Genomic DNA, 21,716 nt, shown 5'->3' with positions numbered 1-21,716 from the left:
GTATATATTTTCCTACATGATTATTTTCTACATGGCTTCAAGCATTCTTTCATTTTGTAATTACTGTTTTATACTATCTGCCTCCTACAAAGCAGGGATGTAGTGTAGTGATGTGTAGTGCTGTAGCACTGAGTCTGGAAATAGTTACCCAGTTCAAATCTTGGCTCTAACTAGTATTTAATCACCGTGTGATGTTGGGAAAGGTACCTGATCCCTTTCTTTCTTATCAGTTTTCTTACCAGTGAAAATATAACCTGTTTCCAAGACTGCTGTGGGTGATGCAGTTGGTTAATATATAGAAACAATGGTGCCAGCACTTACGCTCATGAATGTTACCCACTAGTAGGGCTTTATTGTAACCATTTTTTTAAAATCTGGAAATACATTCTTAGTATATACCAAAATTATCAAATATGTATTCAGTGTCTACCATCTACAAGTTATGATGTGTTATTTCTTGGGAGGATATAAGGATGTGTAAAATAAGTTATTGTCCTCAAAACGTACAGAATCTCATGTGAGGGAGATGACCAAATGCCAGGACAAGTTGTTCTAGTCATATACAGAGAATACTATAGGAACACAAAGAGGAAGTACAGAGTAATCAGTAATGGCTTTTGAATATTACCACATCCAAATTAGTCATCTTCAAAGTTATGATGAGCAACAGGTACTAAGATCTAGATAAAATGATGCAAAGAAAATTTAGGAAATTGTGTTTATTTCAATTGGAGAATCTTTGTAATGCTGGGGCAAGTGAAGAGAAATTAAATGGGAGAAATAAGGAGAGCCCACAGCACTAGGGACATTCATAGTTCTATGGCTATCCAGCATTGAATTCCTTCCTAGATGCCCTGATTTTCTTTTGGTTAATTACTTTTTATCAATTGAAGTCAGCATCCAACTGAGAAAGCACACTAAGTGGAGGGACTGTTTACACAGGTTAATTAACCTAGTCTCTCTTGATACCTAACTCCTCCTCCCCCATATTGTCAAACTCTCCATCTCATTGGTGATACTCCATCTGCATTAACCACTCTTATAATTTTCTATCTTATAAACATTTCTTCTACCTAATGTGTCATACTTCATTCCCAATCAAAATTCTTCATTTAGTGCCAGGCAAAAACAGTACCTGAGAAAATGTTTTAATAAAGGGGTGATGGATGGGATGGATATATAATCCATCCAGACACTTCCTGTTTCTAGTTTTCTTCCTTCTACCATTCCAGTGCACGGTCTTCCTACTACTCTACTGAAAATGCTTATGCTGAAGTTATCATTCATCTGTGTGAATACCAGGAATACATTTCATTTATCCATCTGGACTCATTGTGGTTCACTGGAAAATTTAAAATCCCTTCAACACTTTAGCCTCCATAATATCTATTACTATATTATTTGGTATATGGTTCTAAAAACAGCAATAAATATAGTGAGAGCTTAACGGTTGTCTAGGAGAAAAAAAAGGACTACTCTTTTATACTGAATACACTATTTACTAGCTGTGTGATCTATCAGAAGTCCTGTGTCTAGAAGTACAGTGCTTTATCTGTAAAATGAATATTGTATCCCTTGCATCCCAGGATTAATGAAAAGAAGGAAATTAGTAATTTGTTAATGTTCCATTTAGAAAAGATGGAAAATGATAAATAGGTGGTTTTAATAAAAAAATACACTGAGAACCTTCTCACTTTCCTTAGAATTTTTGTACACTAAGGAAAAAGCTTTCCCACATGAAACCAGATCCTATTTCTGAGTCCACATATGCTGGCTTGTCACAGGTTGCCTTTAAACATGACCTTACATGCACTCTTTACAAAGAGGGATTAACTTTAGCCTGTATTAACTGTAGAAATATAGCTCATAGATAGCTGTACCTAGTATCTAGTATATATATAAGTTGTACCAATAAATATATATTAAATGAGTACATGAACGATGCATTTCTGGTAAATCATGAGTTAAAAGATTTATGTCCTAGACTCTTAAAAGTTCTTTCCTGAAACACCAATGTAGACATTTTCTATTTTGTTTCAGTATCTACTTAATCATATAAACCTGGAATGGGGAGGGCAGGAAATAAGCAATTAGTAATTTACCTTCCACTTTTCTATTTTTAAAAAAGATTCTTTATTTTCTGCTGTGAAGAACTTCTCAGATGCTGCTTCAGATTTTCATAGAAGACTTAGACAAGTTGATCTTAATAAGTAAGTTTCAAATTAGAATAAGCTTTCCACCACCCATATTGGCAGAAAGATGTATCCTTCATTTTGAGAGGCTTCTCTCCCCCCTTGGGTTGTAGGAAAGCCCAGAGAACTTATGCCCAAAAAGAGTTGGCAAATTTCAAGTGTGAAAGGGGATTCCCTGCCCCTGATGTAAAACTATCTCCTACTCTTCTTGCAAACCACTGCAACTTTCCTTCATTTGTTGTTCAGCCTTTATTCACTGTAACTAAATGGCTTATCAAGAACTTGATGGTACACCCAATCTGCCTTTTTTGCAGGCCAGGCTCTCTTCTTAGGGAGAAATAATATCTTTCTGTGGTCTTGAAAAACAAATCATTTCCAATAGGTCTGTCTTATTATAATAGAAAGATGCCCATTATTATATGTATTCTATGCATAAAAGCATTACTGTTAATGTGCATTTTCTCAATATTGATTTTAGAAGTTTATTTTTCCATGCTTCATCCTGTATTATTTTAAAATCTAGTTCCCTGGGAAGGGTTATACTTATCTGTTTCTTTTTTTTTTTTTTTTTTTTTTACTTATCTGTTTCTTATTTTCAAAGTCCTATTGCAGTGCGAATCATGAATGACCAATTGATGCTCCTGGAGAGAGCATTCATTGATCCTCTTGGTTTACCAGGGAGGCGGTTCTACAGGTAAGGAAGCAACACCTATTTCTCTAAAGGACATTAAATACTTGACCAAAACCTGTGTGGTTTAAACTCTTTGTCATTAGATAAATCGAAGGTGAAGATGTATGCTGAGAGGAATATGGGCTAGATTGTTTATAATACTAAAAGTTGTATCAGAAAAATTCATGTTTTGCTGTAAATGAAAAATGGTAGTTGAAAAATAATTCTGTGTAAGAAAATCTAAAAGTTATAGAATCTTAAAGGGAATCTTATGACTTAGGTAGGTCAACCTTCTGTTAATCTTTTCTGTATCATCTGAGATAAGTAGCTATCCAGCCTCTGAATCTTCCAGTGATAGGAAGTTTACTACCTCACGAGGAAGTCCACCCCATCTTTAGTAAGGTCTGTGTTAACAAAGTTTTCTTCAGAGATTGTTTTCCTTGTAATGTTCTTTGTCCCTGTTCAGCCCTCAAAATAAATACGATAAATCCAGATCTATTTCCATAGAATAATTTAGGTTTATGAAGGTGGCTGCCACACTGAAAAAACTTTTTTTTTTTTTTTTATTTCTTCATGAGAGATACAGAGAGAGGCAGAGACATAGAGGGAGAAGCAGGCTCCATACAGGGAGCCCGATGCGAGACTTGATCCCAGACTGTGGGATCATGCCCTGAATTGAAGGCAGACGCTCTACTGCGGACCACCCAGGTGCCCCTTAACCTTTAATTGTAAGCACAGGGTTTTAGAGCCAGGCTCTGGCTCATGCTAAGTAACCTGGGCAAAATACTTACCTAAACCTCAGGCTCCTTAGCTATAAAAGGAGACTACAATTGTTTTCACCGCAAAGGTATATACATTGCAGGCATGTGGAAGATTTAACTCAGAGGCATTTACTCAGTAAATGGCTATTTTTATAAAGTGATAAATAATACTACTTTGCATTACTTATTAATACAAATAAACATCAATTAAGTATTTACATGGCAAAAAGCTGAAAGCAAATTTACAGATTAACCCACTCTTCCTTGTATTACTCTATTATTCAAAAGCAAAACCTCTTTTTCTCAAAATGAATGCACTCTATAGAAGCTTATAAGATAAAAAGGGACTGTGCTCCTTCTGTAATGCACTCCCAACAATTTGCTATTCTTGTTAAAGAAAATACATGTGTGTGTATATATCTATATATTTATTCATTTCTATTTCAATAGAACCATATATTATTTTGCATCTTTTTCATAACAATTTATCTTAGAGATCTTCCCATGTCAATATATAGTTTTAGCTCTTATCTGACACATAATGTTCCTCTGTATGGCATATTAATATATATATAAATTTTAAAAGTCCTTGTTGAGTTTTTAATTTTTTCCCCCAATTATTTACTATTAGGAAAAAGTACTGCCATGCCTTAGTATGTCCCTGTGTCCTATTTGAACATTTGTCTTAGTATCTATATAATCAGTATGTGGATTTCAGGATCAAAGAGTAAACACATTTTTAAATGTATTACATTATCCCTCCAAAACACTGTATTTTAAAAATATATTTGGAATTATTACCTGAATATTAAGACTATTTTCTAAAGTCAAGGCAGTGCAAGATAGCAGTATGAGAAGATCCTAAACTCACCAACTCCCATAGACACACTTAAGCTATAACTACATATGGAACCATTTCCTCTGAAAAGACCTGAAAACTAGCTGAACCCCTTTCTGTCAAGTAAGAAAAAGGCCATATTAAAGAGGAGTAGGAGAGAGTCTGAGAACTGTGCCATAAACCCGAGGTTCTCCCTTGAGGAGTGAAGGGTTCATACCTCAAATAGGGCATGCCCTAGTTTGAGCGTATATCCCAAAAAGGATTTTATACTTTTGTCAGATACCCTGATTTTTACAGCTTCTGCCAGAGGATACCGGCACATTGTCTGGCTCTGTTGGCCAGTAGGTCAATGCTTACAGGTTCTACAGGCCTGAAACCAATGAAGAAAAAGGTCATAAACAGCAACCACTAAGGCACAGCAAAAGGCAACAAGACCCAAGCAGCCCAGTCTTCCAGTGAAAAGATGTCTTTAAGTTTACTAACATGGACAGCCTTAGGGGCAGGTGTCTAATTAAACACACTTCTAAGGATTAACTGTAAACCTTACCAGAGACCTGGAGGGCAGGTACTATCTTTTGTGCTCTACTCTGTCTGTTCCAGAGCACCAACATCTTTTGGAGGGGAGCTCTTACTCCCTGGTTTCTATGGCTGCCACCCAAAGAATACCCTGTGGTCATCTGGCTCCGGGGGCCAAAGGGGCTTATGTTGCTGGGCCTCATAAGGCTAAAACCACCAGAGAGACAGTGCTTGGCAGGCTGTAACCCCCATGCCACTGCACAGAGCAGACTGAAACACGTATCCCTCTTCTTTTTGTAAAAGAAGGCTATTTTACTTATCCTTGGAGCTTCAACCTGAAGGGCAAGCTTCAGATCTGGCGCTTATATCTGAAGGCCTATGGAAATGCAGGTTGGGGCTCTTCCTTACAACAGCTTGCTGGTATATTCCATAATGCAGCTTATATAACTCATCTGGAGCCCAGTTTTTACTACTGTGTCTAAGGGACACCTCCTTATCACTTGGCTCTGGTGACCACCACAGCTTATGCTTGCAGTCCCACAATATGAAACATTTGCATCCTTTGGAAGCCAGACCCTCAAGCAGCAGACTTTAATCACCCTGAATTTAATTCCTGACTGAGATATTCCCCTTTGGTACAGTGACAGGTCTTGGAAAACCCTCAACTACCAGGACCTATTATAAATAGCCTGCTTGGATAGTCACAAAAGTTTGAGATACAAATGAGACAAAGCAAGGTTGGTTCATCTACACCAGGCCACTCCTTCAACACTAGAAGTACTGTTTCATTTAATGCACAGAAACCAACACATAGTACAAAAAATAAACATAGGAATATGTTCCAATGAAAGGTAAATCCACAGAAGAAAAATCTTAATGAAACAGGTAAGTAATCTACCTGATAAGAGTTCAAAGTATGGCCATAAAGATACTAACCAAACTTGGAAGAATGGATGAACATAGAAGCTTGAAAAATAACAAATAGAAGTTACAGAGCTGAAGGACACAACTGAACTGAAAAGTATACTAGAGGTGTTTACAGCAGACTAGATGAAGAAGAAAGGATCACTGAACTTGAAGACAGGGGCTAGAATTCACCCAAACAGAGCAGAGGGGGGAAAAAAAACTACCCCAAAAGCTTAAGGGGCTTCTAGGAAAACATCATTTCCAGTACAGGAAGAGAAAGGGGCTGAAAACTTCCCTAACCTAGAGAAGGAAACAATCATCTAGATCCAGGAAGCCGATAGATAATTCCAAATAAAATGAACCAAAAGAGAGCCACACACAGTATAATTAAAATGCCAAAAACAAGGAATCTTAAAAGCAAGTGAAGAACTGCTTATTATATACAAAAGAGCCTCCATAACCTAATCAGATTTTTCAGCAGGAACCTTGCAGGTCAGAAAGGACTGGCAAGATTTTATCACTTTGACTATGTAAGACATCCAAACCAAGAATACTCTATCCTGAAACAACACTCAGAACTGAAGGAGAAAGAGCATTCCAGACAAACTAAAGCTAAAGGAATTCATCACCACTAAACTGGCCTTACAAGAAATGGTAAAGGAAGTTCTTTAAGCTGCAAAGAAAAGGTGCTAATTAGTAGCAAGAAAACAGAGTGAAAATTTTACTAGTAAACATTATAATAAAGGTAATGGATTAAATAATATGAAGGTTAAGACGAAAGTTGTAAAAGTATAACTACAATAATAAGGGTTGCACAAAATTAAGAGGAAGTAAAATGTGACCTCAAAATGACACGGTGGTGGGGTAGATAAGAGTTTTAAAAACGGAGAGCTTTAGAATGCCTTCAAAGTTAAACTGTAACATTCATGAAAGTCTACTTTAAATTGATACATTGTCATAAGGTAAGGCTCCAGTAACCACATACCAAAAAGCTGCATAGGCATACCTCTGGTATACTGCAGGATTAGGTCAGATATCTGCAATAAAGCAAGTCAAATGAACTTTTTGGTTTCCTAGTACATATTATGTTTATACTATATATGGTAGTCTATTGAGTGTGCAAAGCATTTCTAAAAACAAAGTACATATTTTAATTACTTCATTGCTAAAAATGCTAACCATCTTTTAAGCTTACAGGTAGTTGCAATCATTTTGCTGGTGGAGGGTCTTGCTTTGACATTAATGACTGCTGACTGATCAGAGAGTGGTGGTGCCAAAGGCTGGAGTGGCTGTGGCAGTTTCTTAAAGGAATACAACCATGAATTTTGTCTTATCGAATGACTCTTCTATTTACAAGATTTCTTTGTAGTATGCAATGCCATTTGATAAACTTTTATCCACAGTACAAGTTATTTCAATACTGGAGTCAATTCTCTCAAAGTATGCTGTTGCTTTTTTACCTAAGTTTATGTAATAATCTAAACCTTTGTTGCCACTGTTGAATCCACTGTTCATTCTTTACAGCATCTTCACCAGGTGTGGATTCATCAAAAGTAATGATTTTCTTTTGCTCACCCAAGAGCAGCAACTCTTCTGTTACAGTTATCTTGACTATAGCAATTAAAATATGATTATGAATATTAAAGCCAGTAATCATGAGCAGAGATGTAAAAATCTTCCACAAAATAGTAAACTGAATCCAATAATATAAGGATCATTCACTGTGATCAAGTTAGATTTATTTCAGGGGTCTCAGTATCAAATCAATTTTCTGGATAGGCCTCCTTGGGCAAAAATAAACTACTGAGTAACACACTAAAAAAGCTTTTGTGCAATAGTGGAAACCATTAACCAAATAACAAGACAACCTACAGAATGGGAGAAGATATTTGCAAATGATATATTCAAATAAGGGGTTCATATCTAAAATACTAATTGATACCACTCAAAACACCTTAATAATTGACTAAAAAATGGGCAGAGAACCTCTATTTTTTCCAAAGACAACATACACATTGCCAAGAAATTATGCAATAAAAGGGTCAAACAAAAGGATTTGACATTTGTAAGTATTTATGCACCCAACATAAAAGCACCTAAACATATCAATTATTAGCAGACTGAAAGAGAAATAGCAATACAATAGGAGGAGACTTTAATGGCTAGCTTATAGACAAAAAAAAATAAAATAAAATAAAATAAACCACCATGGAGACATTAGCCTTAAATGACACATTAGACCATACAAAACGAACAGATATATACAGAACATTCCATCCAAAACCAGAATACACATTCTTGAAGTGCACGTGAAATATTCTCCAGGATAGGTCCTATGTTATGCCAGAAAACAAGTCTTAATGAATTTAAGAATGAAATAATGAAATACCCAGCATCTTTTCTGACCACAGTGGTATGAAACTAGAAATCAATTACAAGAAGAAAAGTGGAATACTCACAAATAGGTGGAAATTATTCTACTAAACCAATGAAATCAAAAGACAAAAAAATGCCTTTAGAAAAATGAAAATGGAAATACAACATGGCAAAATTTATGGGATACAGCAAAAGCAGTTCTAAGATTGAAGTTCACCAGCAATGAATTCTCTGCACCTCAGGAAAAAAGTAAAACTCTCATGCAACCTAACATCACACCTCAAGGAAGTAGAATGACGAATGCAAAAGTTAGCTTCGCACAGTGGCAGTATTGTAGCCAATGAGTTTTATCCGAGGCATGATTATTGCTAATTGAACACAAAAGTTGGAAGGAAATAACTAAGGAAATCAAGGAAGTAGAAAAGTTCAAAGAGGTGAAGAACTGACTGAAAAGATGAAATTTATAAACCATTCATTGGATTCACCAAGAAAAGAAGAGAAAGGGTCAAATAAATGAAGATGACATTACAACTAATACCATGGAAATAAATAAGAGACTATTACCAACAACCATGGAAATAAATAAGAGACTATTACCAACAATCATATGCCTACAAATTGGACAGCCTAAGATATAGACAGACAAACTTTCAGAACTGAATCACAAAGAAATGAATATGGAAATAGAAAATGGGAATAGACCAATTATTAGTGAGATTGATTTAGTAATCATAAACCTCCCAATGAACAAAAGTCCAGGACCAGATGGCTTTACTGATGAAATCAAACACTGAAAAAATAATCAGTATCAATCCTTTCCAGATTCTTCCAAAAAGTCAAAGAGGGAACACTTCCAAACTCCTTTTAAAAGGCCAGCATTACTCTGATAGGAAAAGCAAACAAGGATGTCAAAAGAAAATTACCAGCCAATATGATGAACATAGAAGCAAAAATCCTCCACAAAACTTAGCCAACTGAATTCAACAATATATTAATATCATGAACCACAAATGGGATTTATTCCAGGAATACGTAGATGGTTCAATATCCACAAATCAATGTTATATATATTACATTAGCAAAATGAAGTCTTTAATAGATGCAAAAAAAGCATCTGACAAAATTCAACATCCATTTTTATTAAACAGTCAAGGAGAAGAAATGTAACTCAATAAAGGGCACATATGACAGATCTATAGCTAATATCCAATTTAATGGTAAAAAGCTGAAAGCTTTTCCTCTAAGATCAGGAACAAGACAAGGATGCTTTTTCTTGTCACTTCTTTTCAACACAGTATTGGTAGTCCTAGCCAGAGCAATTAGGCAAGAAAAAGGCATTCATACTGAAGTAAAACCATTATTATTTGCAGATGACTTTATATGTAGATAAACCTAAGGAATCCACCAAAAACCTGTTAAAATGAACAAATGTAAACAACGTTAAGACACAAAATTAATATATAGAAATCTATTTCTATTCGCTAATAATGGCCTATCAGAAATAGGAATTATGAAAATAATTCTGTTTAAAGTTGCATCACAAAGAATACCTAAGAATTTAACCAAGGTGAAAGGTCACAGGGGTAGTATTAGATGCCAATTCAAGGATTCAAACCAGGTTTGTACAGTTTTTATATTTTATCTCTCTATATTTTTTTTTACTCTTGCTTTTACAATTCTGTGGTAGAGGGAATGTATATTAATGAACAGCTATAACCTTTATTTGTAGTAACTCCTATGTAAGTCAAAGTATCAGTGTTTATGAACAGTTCAGCACATATACTGGCTTTAGTAAAGAAAATTCCTTTGAGGTTATATTATGATTTAAAAGCCAAGAACAATAAATCTTGATGTACTTTGGATAACTGAAATAATTTGGATTATAAGATTAATATTGACTTACATAGTTTCAGTATTCTCAGTAGATTTACATCTCGAAGCTGTAGGATTTGACTGTTGGACCTAATTCCTGATAAGTGTTCAATAAAATATGTCCTTCTCTGGAAGGCAGAATTCCAGAGTTATTGAGAACTAGCTTGATTTCTTCAGGTACTTATGAGATGAAATGGGAAATCAATGGCAAAACTGTCCTTTTAGATCAGAAATTAAATGTGTCTGCAGGCAATTCATTTCACAGTTAAAGGAATTATATATGGACTTCATTATCCTTACCATTTATATTTTGGGATTACAAGTGCACTGATTTTTAATGTTCTAAAATACTGCAAACAAGTGTTATTTTTGTTGAAATTTCCTAAAAAGGCAACACAGATATATTTTAGTTTCCTCTCCCATTATATATACCCATAAAACATACTTGTTATCACAATGTGGGTAGATGCTGGCAGTCAGACAACTGATGTACACAACTTATATGAACTCATTTTCTTCTATTTGTATGGGTTGGCAACACAATTTGAGACTAATCTTAGTGCATAGTCGGCTTTCATTGCTTAAAATTACACTATTACATAAGTAATAGATACATAAGTATCTTAAATCAATTATAGGTCATTTTGGAGTAAAAGAGTGAATGCCAGAAGGAGACATAGAATTCTTAAGATGTAGTCTAACAAAAGGGAATGAACAGAGAAGCATATAAAATGTAACTTATGATGTATAGTCTTTAGCTCAACCTTTGTTTTTTGTTTGTTTGTTTGTGTTTTTTCTATTAGGCACATCATCTTTGCTCCGAGCAGTCACAACAAATATGCTGGAGAATCATTTCCTGGTATCTATGATGCTATGTTTGATATTGAAAATAAAGATGACCCTCGTTCAGCCTGGACAGAAGTAAAGAAACATATTTCGATTGCAGCCTTTACAATTCAAGCAGCAGCAGGAACTCTGACAGAAGCATTATAGTAAGGCCTCAGACAAGTGGCTAGCCACTGAAATTGTTACTGAAAGTCTTAGGATAAAATTGTTTTTTTGATCAATCTTGCTTTTCATGTCAGGTTTTGATTTTAGACTTCCATCCTGTCCAACTGTGAAGTTTTTTTGGCTCTTTAAAAAAATTCATAACTTCCTCAGCGAAAACAAAACAACTTGTCACGGGGCAGAAAGACATAAAGAACCTGAAAATTCCCTAAAATAAAATACGCCAAGGAACTTGGAAAAGAGTTGTTTCTTACAAAGTTAAAAATACAGTTGACCCTTGAACATGGGTCTGAACTGCTCATGTCCATTTATACATGGATTTTTTTCTCCTACAGTATACTATATATGCATTTACTCTTGATGATTTTAACATTTTTTCTCTAGTTTTATTGTAAGAATACAGCATACATATACAAAGTGTGAGTTAATCAAACTTTGCTATTGGTAGGCTTCTGCTCAACGGTAGGCTTCTGCTCAACAGTAGACTATCAGCTGTTAAAGTTTTAGGGAGTGAAGTTGTATGATGGATTGGCACCTCTAACCCTCACATTGTGCAAGGGTCAACTATAGTAACTTGCAAGTTATTGCTTCCTAAGTTATTTTGTTTTCATCCTCTTTAATCAATAGGTGATCGTTATGAACAAATGAATGAATGAACGTGGCAGTGTGATGTAACTGATCAGATGTTATTACATACAAAATGTCCTTGAACTATTTCCTAAAAACGTTTTCCCTTAGGAGTACTTTACCTATGAGATGTTTTATGTAAGCAACTTGGTAACCACAAAGCAAAAATCTAGTGATGAAATATATATAAAAAAAAAGGGGGGGGGGGAAGACTGAACAAATCATCATGGAAATTCACTTTACAAATAAAACAACCAGAATGCACACAGCAAGATGGCAGTAGTAATTATGAATGGACTGAATTCACCAAGCAAAGCACAAAGTGGCTGGAAGAAAAAAAAAAAAAAAAACTACACTGAGGCAAAATGAATTTCCTTTACACTTAAGACATACACAGGCTCAAAGTGTAGGAACAGAAGAGGATATTCCATGGAGGTGGATACCAAAAAATAAATAAAACACAAAAGTAGGTGTGTAGCAATACTTATGCCAGAGAAAATACACTTCAAGCCAAAAAACATTAACAAGCAACAGAGAAATCCTATAATGATAAAATACATCAAGGAGAGAGAATACATACACCTCCAACATCAAAGCACCATGATTAAAAAAATTCTCACATTTAAATGGAGAGATACTTCCTTAACAGGGGACTTTAATACTATTAGAATAAACATGTAGACAGAAAAAAAGGAAACACTGAAATTGAACCAAAACAACTTAGAAAGCAAAATGACTTAGCAGTTTTTTATAGAACATTCCATCCAAGAGCAGAATACACATTCTTCTCAAGTGCATGAACATTTTCTATGGCAGATCCTATGAGAGGGCACAAAATGAATCTCAGCAAATTTAAGATTGAAATCATACCATCTTTTCTGACCACAATGGTATCAATTAGAAATCAGCAAGAGGAAGCTAGAGGAATCTACCAATATGTAGGAACTAAACACTTCTAAACAAGGAGTCAAAAAAAATGGGAATAAACTATCTGATAACAAATGAAAATGGGAGTATAACACATCAGATCTTACAGGATACAGGAAAGTAAATGGGAGTAAAGAAATCACAAAAATCTCAAGCAACTTAATTGTATACTTCTAGTAAGAAAAAAAGAACAAACCTAAAGGGAGCAGAAAATAAAATCAAAGCAGAACTCTTTATTTCAGGAAAAAACTATCAGTAAAACTAAAAGCTAGTTCATCGAAAAGATAAAATTGACAAATTTCATTAAGTAGATTCAGAGAAACAAAATTAGAAATGAAAGATCTTACAACCGATACTACAAAAATACGTAAGATTGTAAGAGACCATTAGGAACTCTGTGCCAAAAATTAGATAACCTTGAAGAAATGGACAAATTTCTACAAACAACCTACCCAAGATTGAATGAAACACAAAGAGAAAATGTGAATATACCAATAACGAGCAAGAGATTGAATCCATAAACCTCTCGTAGAAAATATAACCCAGGACAAGATGGCTTCATTGGCAAATTCTAACAAACTCTTAAAGAATACTAATCTTTTTCAAACTCTTAAAATATTTGAGGTGTAGGAATCATTTCCAAACTCATCTTAAAAGGCCAGCATTATTTTGGTACCAAAGTCAAATACGACCACAATAAAAAAGGGGTGTCTTGGTGGCTCAGTCAGTTGAGAACCCAACTCCTGATTTTGGCTCCGGTCATGATCTCAGGGCTGAGAGATTCAGCTCTGCATCAAGCTCTGCATTGGATGTTGAGCCTGCTTAAGATCCTCTCCCTCTCCCTCTGCAACCCCCAGCCCCCTCTCACACGTGCATGCTGTCTCAAAACCAAAAAACAACAAAAAAGAACCATAGACCAGTATCTCTGATAAAAATAGATGTAAAACATCTGAACAAAATATTAGCAAACCGAATTCAAGAACACAGAAAGAGATTAAAAACTGAGACTAAATAGGATTTTTCCCCTGGGATACAAGCAAGGATGGTTCAGCATATATAAATCAATACATGTCCTACTTCAGATTAATGAAATGGAAGATAAAAATCATGATCATCTATGCATCTGACAAAATGCAACATCCTTTCATGATGAAAACTTTGGCAGACTGAGTATAGAAGCATAACACACTTCAGCATAACAAAGGCCATCTATGACAAACCCACAACTAACTTACTTAGTTGAGAAGAACTCAGAGTTTTCCCTTGCATCCAAATTAGGAAGGAAGAGGTCAAACTGTTCCATTTGCAATTAATATATTTTACGTATGTAGAATCCCAAAGACACACAACCAAAAAAACTGCTGGAACTAATCAGTGATTTCAGTACAGTTTCAGGACAAAGTACAGAAATATAAATAAATTACATTCCTATATACTAAGGATAAAATATCTGAAAACGAAATAAAATTATCCCATTCACAGCATCAGAAACAATCTACTTAGTAATAAATTTAATCAAGGAAGTGAAAGATCTGTACAATGAAAACTCTAAGACTTTGCTGAAAGAAAATCAAGACAAACAAATGGAAAAGACATCTTATGTTCATGGATCAAAAACAGTATTAAAATGTCCATATTACACGAAGCCATCTACAGATTTAATGCAATCCCCATCAAAATACCAATGGCATTCTTTACAGGTATAGAAAAACGATCCTAAAATTTGTATGGAACCCCAAATAACCAAAATAATCTTGAGGGAAAAGAACTAAGCTGGAAGTATCCCATTTCATTTCAAACTATACTACCAAAACAGCACAGTGCCAACGCTAAAACAGGCATATACACCAAGAGAACAGATTCCAAAACTAAACCCCTGTATATATAGGCCAACTAATATTTGACAAGGTAGCAAAGAACACCCAATGGGGAAAGGACAGTTTCTTCAACAGACGGGTGTTGGGAAAACTGGATAAGCACAGAGCAATGAAATTATACTCTTCTATAGCTCACAAAAATTAACCTGAAATGGATCAAAGACATTAAACATAAGACCTGATACTATAAAACTAGAAGAAAACATAGGGAAAGCTCTTCAACAATGGTCATGGTAATGTTTGAAATAGGACTCCAAAAAGTGCAAACAAAAGCAAAAAAATCAACAAATGGGACTACATCAAAGTTAAGTTTTCACACAGCAAAAGAACAAAATGAGAAAAAGCAATGTATAGAAGAAAACTTCTGCTAATCATATATCTGATAAAGTATTAATATCCAAGATATACAAAGAACTCCTAAACTGGATACCAAAAAAAAAAAAAAAAAAAAAAAAAACAAAGAATCCAAAAAATGGGCAGAATAACTTAACATTCTCTAAAGATATCCATCCATGTGGTCAACAGGTGCATGAAAAAATGCTCAACTCAGTAATCAGGAAAATGCAAATTAAAACCACAGTGAGACATCACCTTATGCCTAGTCAAATGGCTATCAACAGAAAAACCAAAGTGCGGCAAGGCTGTGGAGACAAGAAGCCCTTGTGCACTGTTGGTAGGAATATAAAGGGAGCTCTTCTGTGCTGTTGGTAGGAATATAAACTGCTATAGCCACTATGGATAACAGTATGGAGGTTCCCTAAAAAAAGAACTATCACATGATGTAGTAATTCTACTTGTGACATTTATCCAAAGAAAACGAAAACACTAATTCAAAATGATATATGCACCCCATCTTCACTGCAGCACTATTTAGAACAGCCAAGATATGAAAGAACCTGTGTCCACTGGCAGATAAAGGATTTTTTTCTTTTAAAGATTTTATTTATTCATGAGAGACACACAGAGAAGCAGAGGTAGAAGCAGGCTCCATGCAGAAAGCCCAATTTGGGACTCGATCCTGGGACTCCGGAATCACACCCTGAGCCAAAGGCAGACACTCAACTGCTGAGACACCCAGGCGTCCCGACAGATAAATGGATTAAAGAAATGCAGTGTATATACACTGAGCAGTGTGTATTCACTCATGAATACATCCTAGTAGGATATACAGGATATCCTACTGTTTGTGACAACATGGATGGACTTAGGGGCACATTGTGCTAAGTGATATAAGTCAGATAAAGACAAGTGCTATATGCTGTCAATTGTATGTGGAATTTTGAATGACCAAAATTGTAGAATCAGAAAATAAAATGGTGATTACCACAGGTTTACCCCAAAGGTTGTGGGGTCCAGAGCAGATGTAGTTTAAAGGTACAAATTTATAAGATGTAGTTAATACACCTTAGAAATATAACGTCCAGTACAATGAATAAAAACATAAACTTGTATTATAATCCTCAAACTTGCTAAGAGATTAGAACTTAATTACTCCAACCACCAAAAATAATTATGATTATGTAATAATTACATAATGCAATAGAGATGCCAATTATTGCTTCAATGCCAATCATATTACAATATATAAATGTATCAAATTAACATGTTGTACACCTTAACTTTCCTTGGAAGCAGAGGCCTCTGTGGTTGGTCAATTATCAAGAGCACAAAAGAAGTCACTAAAAAGTGTTTTTTGTTAAATGAATTAAGCAAAGGGATGGCTACAATGCTAAAAATGCTCACAAACTTACATCTTATTAAAAATGTTAATAAAACTTGTAAACTGCATACCTACCAAACTCAGAACTTTTTGGAGAAAAACTATTAAGAAAGCTAAAATTCAGCTGGTCTCAAGATTATCTTGGCAAAGCACAACATATGCAAAGTAAATCATCCATATAAGCTAGAGATCTCCCTTTGGAAGAAGGGCCCTATAATTTATAACATAATTTTACATTCGGTTCTTGATTCATTAAACACTCTTTTAAGGTGGTTAAAAAAAAAAAAAAGTCTTTCCCTCATCATTTCATGGAACATCTTCCCTAGCTTTTCACAAATGAGAACTCATCCAGTTTTCACATAATTGAAGAATGAGTTTGTTTGCTTAACACACCAATAATTTTAATGTGTTGCTTTTCTTTCACCCCATTACAGTGACACTATTTGCCTATGTACACAGTCAAGTATACAGAGATGCAGGAAAATTGTCCCAAAGTCCAGATGATAATAAGGCCAACTTACATGCACAAGCCTTTACATGACAAATTCATTGCTATGAGCCTGTCACTTTCATTCAGTCTTGTAACTCAATCCTTAATTTTTGTCAATTGCCCACCAGCCTTTAGAGGTCCTCATGAAGTATGTCAATGGCTCCACTGGCACAAAAACTGAATACCCACTATCCTTTCATGATAATTTGGTCATTTGATACTAACAAAAAAAAGACTAATTAAAAAATGGCAGTTACTATTTTAGGTTTAGGTGACTTAGATGCCTTTAGTGTCATGGTAAAGAGTTTAAGGATTTAGGAATCAAAGTCCCTCAATTTAAAATCTAATCTCAAAAAACAAAAAACTCTAATCTCACCATTTGCTACCTATGTGACCCGAGGCAATGTATGTAGTTTTCCTTTGCTTCTGCTTCTCTATCAGTAAAACACGGATAATAGTATATAATCATATGGAGGTGACCGAAAACTAAGTTAGTAAGAGCACTTACACTCTAGTTGCTAAGCTCTTGAACAAAAAATTAGCTGTAGTTGGGTCTACCATTTTTGAATTACTTGTAACTGATAACTAAATTCCTAAGCCTCAACTGCAAAATTTGTAAAGTCTTCTAATCAAGTGAATAGTGTTATTACTTTTCCTGATAGCTTTAAATTACGTGCCTGGAAAATTAAACTAGAATTCCATCTAATTGAGTACTTTTCAGTTCTAATTTTCATTATCTTGATACTGGCTTTCTGCTCCCTTAAATTTGTTCCTTCCTTTTGCCTCCAACCCCGGTTCTTCCTGCTGATAACTTAGGGCATTTTATGGAGGTCGGGGAAGGTACTTGAAGGAATCCTTGAGTTATCAAAACCAGTCCAAGTTGGCCTCTACTATTAGGTCACCAGTCAGATCAGTATGTTATTAAAATCTTGCTTTCATTAGTAGGGAGCCTTTTAAAGCTTTACACACAATTGTAATTATAAGAAACCCATTAATTCTAATAAGCTCATGTATTGAACATTTATAACTTGTAGATTTTATTTGTTGACACAATCTTTACATTTTCCTGCACCTTAAGAATATATCATGCCTAACTGTGTGATCACTGATGCTGACAGAATCAAGCAAGAGACAGTCTGTGGTGAATTTATGAATTTACGTTATTTTGTCAACCCAGCAGCTTTCCTTCTCTGTCCTGGCAAAGAACTTTTCTTTCATAAAAGGGACTCATTACAAGTGGTTTTGGGGACACACAGTGCACATTCAGGGTGTAAGCCTGAACAATCCTTTATTTGACTTATCTCAGCACCTGTGTACTTCTAGTACATCATACTTCAGGGCAGGGTCTGTCATTGTTTTTTGAATTTTCATTGAGGTGCCCTCAAATGTTCAGAATGCTATCAATTCTGCATCCTCAAAGTTAGCTAAATGGAATATTTACATTATTATTAACCTACGATTTCCAAATCCTGAGAGCCAGACAAGGCCTCACCATGAACTTCAGAACTTACCAATAGACTGGACTACTTCACCTGGATGTTATAATAAACATTCCTGGGAGTCAGCAGTCCTTTATGACAACCACTTTTCCATATCCAAAACCTTTTTCTACATTCCCTGTCTTGTTCACAAACCTAGGAGTTATCCAAAACCTTCATTCTCTAGTCCTTAAAACGTTTCAGTTCAAGATCCTAAGTCCCTTCATTTATCCCCTTCTCTTCCTACTGCTTTTGTTGCATTTCATGCCTTCATCCTATCTGGCCTTTTAACTACTTCCAATTACACCTTCCTATCAAACTGATTTTTCTAAATTAAAATGCAAGCCTTACTGAAAACATAGGGAACAACCTAAGTGAAGGCAAAAGGTGACTAACTCTGAGTCTGTACAAGTCTTGAATAAGACTAAAGACAAAAAACTCCCAACAAACAAAATGCCCACTGTACTCGAGTTGATAAAATTTGTTCCCTGTGGGAAGTTAGTAATTCTGATACTGCTATACATGTGTACTGGAGCTGAACAATTAAGTAAATGGATGGCAGACGGAAGAATGCACATTTTCACTGCAGGAGTAAGTTATAGAGAAATGAGGCGGCCAGAATGATGTACATGGTAACAGATTAGTGTTGGAGATATAAATATGAATTCATGTTTAGCTTAATGTAGATACAAATGGTTACTTATAGAAATATTTATAGATATAAACACAGGTTGATACATACATTTCCTTGCTATCAGCTAAGTGAGCCTAGAAGCAAAGACAAGTCTCTGGCTATGAGTGTACACCTAATATCCAGATATTAGTTTCTAATACCATTCTTCAATAAACCAGGGATCCTTGGAGAAATGGCTAACTGGAGGGAGCATCTTGAAGTAGCAGAAAAAAAGTACTAAACAAAAAACTTAAAAAACCCATAATGAGAGGATAGCAGTCCAACAGAAAAACACAGGAGCAATGGAATGGCTTTAAAAACCAAAGCTGGGGATCCCTGGGTGGCGCAGCGGTTTGGCGCCTGCCTTTGGCCCAGGGCGTGATCCTGGAGACCCGGGATCGAATCCCACATCGGGTTCCCGGAGCATGGAGCCTGCTTCTTCCTCTGCCTGTGTCTCTGCCTCTCTCTCTCTCTCTCTCTCTCTCTCTCTGTGTGTGTGTGTGACTGTCATAAATAAAATAAATAAATAAAAATATAAACCAAAGTTGGAACAACCTGAGAAACAAAACAATGTAATACTAGATTATAACTTGAAATAGGAAATAGAGTCCATAATGAAATAAAATATGAAGAGACAAATCTCCTATGCACAGAAATTCTAAATAATGTAAATTTTCCACCCTTGAAATATAATTCCCCACTCCTATTTAAGCATGGACTGCACATAGTGACTTCCTTATTTTTTTTAGTGACTTTCTTCTAAACAAAAAGAATAGTAACTTTACAGTTAGAAAAAACTGAAAAATACTAGTCAGATAATCCAAATGTTAAGACATGTTGACAGTATATACCCATGATACCACCAATGAGAATGACATTTTATGTCTGTGGTTTTCTTTCTCAATACACAGAGGTTCAACCCTAAGAAAATCAGCAGACAAATCCCAAGTGAGGGTCATCCTACAAAATACCTGACCAGTCAGTACTCCTCAAAACTGCCAGGGTTTTGAAGGAAATCTGAGAAACTGTAAAAACCAAGAGAAGCCCAAGAAGACATGATGACTAAATGTAATGTAGTATCCTAGATGGGATCCTGGAACAGAAAAAGACATTAGGTAAAAATTAAGTATGGACTTTAGTTAATAATAATGCATTAATATTGGTTCATTAATTCTAACAAATATATCATACTAATGTAAGATGTTAATTATAGGGGAAACTGAATGTAATATATGAGAACTCTGTACTATCTTCAATTTTTCTTTAAATCCAAAATTGTTCTAAAACAAAAAGTTAATTTAAAAGAAATTAAGTTGGTAAGAGGAAAAAAAAAATGCCAGCCTAATCACATTTCCACGCTGCTAGTACAAACTTTATGGTATGTCATAAATTTTCTGCAAATTCTTGGGTCCCATTCCCAGAGTTTCTGATTTAGTAGGTCTGAGGCTGGGGACCGAGTTTGCATTTCAAATAAATTCTGAAATTGATCCTGCTGGTCTAAAAATGGTATTTTGATAGTCACTGGCCTCGCCTAGAAGATGGAAATCAAAACACACGATCCCTTGTTACCTATCCTATGTCTACAATCTCATCTGTCTTTCCTATGCAGGTATCTTTTGTTGTAGACACTTTATGTAACTGCTGAAAGCAGGTCTCATACTAATGGGGAAACAAAGACAAATCTAATGCTGTTTCATTACACATTTTTCTAACTGCAGAGATGAATTCCTATCTATAAGCTACATACAAGATACATACCAAAAATGACAATGGAAACTTGTTTTTGAAACTGAGGATCCTGAAACTTCCTTGGAGGCTGTTGAGAGAAACTAGACACCTAAGAGTTGTCAAATCACAAATGATGAGTTTATAATCCAGCTATTCTTATAACTAAAATAACCAAGACAAAAGGACTGCATATTTTATTTTATGAACTTATTTCCTAAGAAAACATATGAAACTCAAAATTTGTTCCTGGTGACCAAACACAGTGTTACCAATTTTCTATGCTATGTGCCAATGTTTTATGGAACCTATTAATTCAATTGACAGACACAAGCAGCACAGAGCAGCAGTTAAGAGCACAAAACACAAAGCCACGCTGCTGGAGCTAGGAATCTCTACTCTCTATAAACTCACTAGTTTTGACTTAGATGAGTTATTTAACCTATGAAATAAATCACTTTCCTCACCTGTAATATAGTGATAGCCTATCTCATAGAGTTACCATTAGGATACACTCATATTCATTAAAATCCTTAAAACACTGACTAGCCCATAACTTCAATTAGCAAAGTCTTAAAGATAATTTAACAATCCAATCATTTGGACAGTATACCTGCTTGGTCAAAAAGAAATGGAAACCAAATTATTTTGACACAATTTTTAATCAATTTAAAAATGTTTAAGTTCAGAAGGTTTATTTCACTTTAATAGACATTGAAAGTGGCCTACTAAATTGGAAAACTAAGAAAGGTAATTAATTAGCATTTAATTAAAACATGCTCTTTAGAGAAACTGTTCTTGAAGGATTTCTTCAAAACTAAGAACTATATAAAAACTTAAAATCAAACAGTAACTATGCAGAAGAAAAACACTGGAAGCTCAGTACTTCAGAGATAATGCTACGTATATAAAGCCCCAGGCATCTACACCTAAATAAAAAAGGCAAGTCATGCAACAACTCCAGAAGAGTTTAAGTTGTAAGATACTTAGGCAGTAAAGAAGCAATCAGGTAAAAAAAAAAGAAATCAACTTCCTATCAATTCAACAATTAAAATAAATG

General features: G+C 35.0%; 1 protein-coding gene across 9 annotated transcripts in view; it reads left to right on the top strand.

Annotated features, from left to right (window-relative positions):
* Positions 1-16,172, top strand: part of NAALAD2 (N-acetylated alpha-linked acidic dipeptidase 2) — a 65,210-nt gene extending 49,038 nt beyond the window's left edge. For all 9 annotated transcript variants that reach the window (XM_038568339.1, XM_038568338.1, XM_038568340.1 and 6 more), the window contains 3 exons: positions 2,129-2,210; positions 2,794-2,886; positions 10,935-16,172. In XM_038568339.1, the coding sequence (XP_038424267.1) occupies positions 2,129-2,210; positions 2,794-2,886; positions 10,935-11,124 (365 nt within the window). In that variant the 3' untranslated portion in view covers positions 11,125-16,172. The remainder of the gene's footprint in view (positions 1-2,128; positions 2,211-2,793; positions 2,887-10,934) is intronic.
* The last annotated feature ends 5,544 nt before the right edge of the window (positions 16,173-21,716 follow it).

The sequence above is a fragment of the Canis lupus genome, chromosome 21 (genome assembly GCF_011100685.1).
Source record: "Canis lupus familiaris isolate Mischka breed German Shepherd chromosome 21, alternate assembly UU_Cfam_GSD_1.0, whole genome shotgun sequence".
Lineage (NCBI taxonomy): Eukaryota > Metazoa > Chordata > Mammalia > Carnivora > Canidae > Canis > Canis lupus.
Note: the sequence above shows the minus strand (reverse complement) of the source record. Positions and strands in the feature narration are given on the sequence as shown.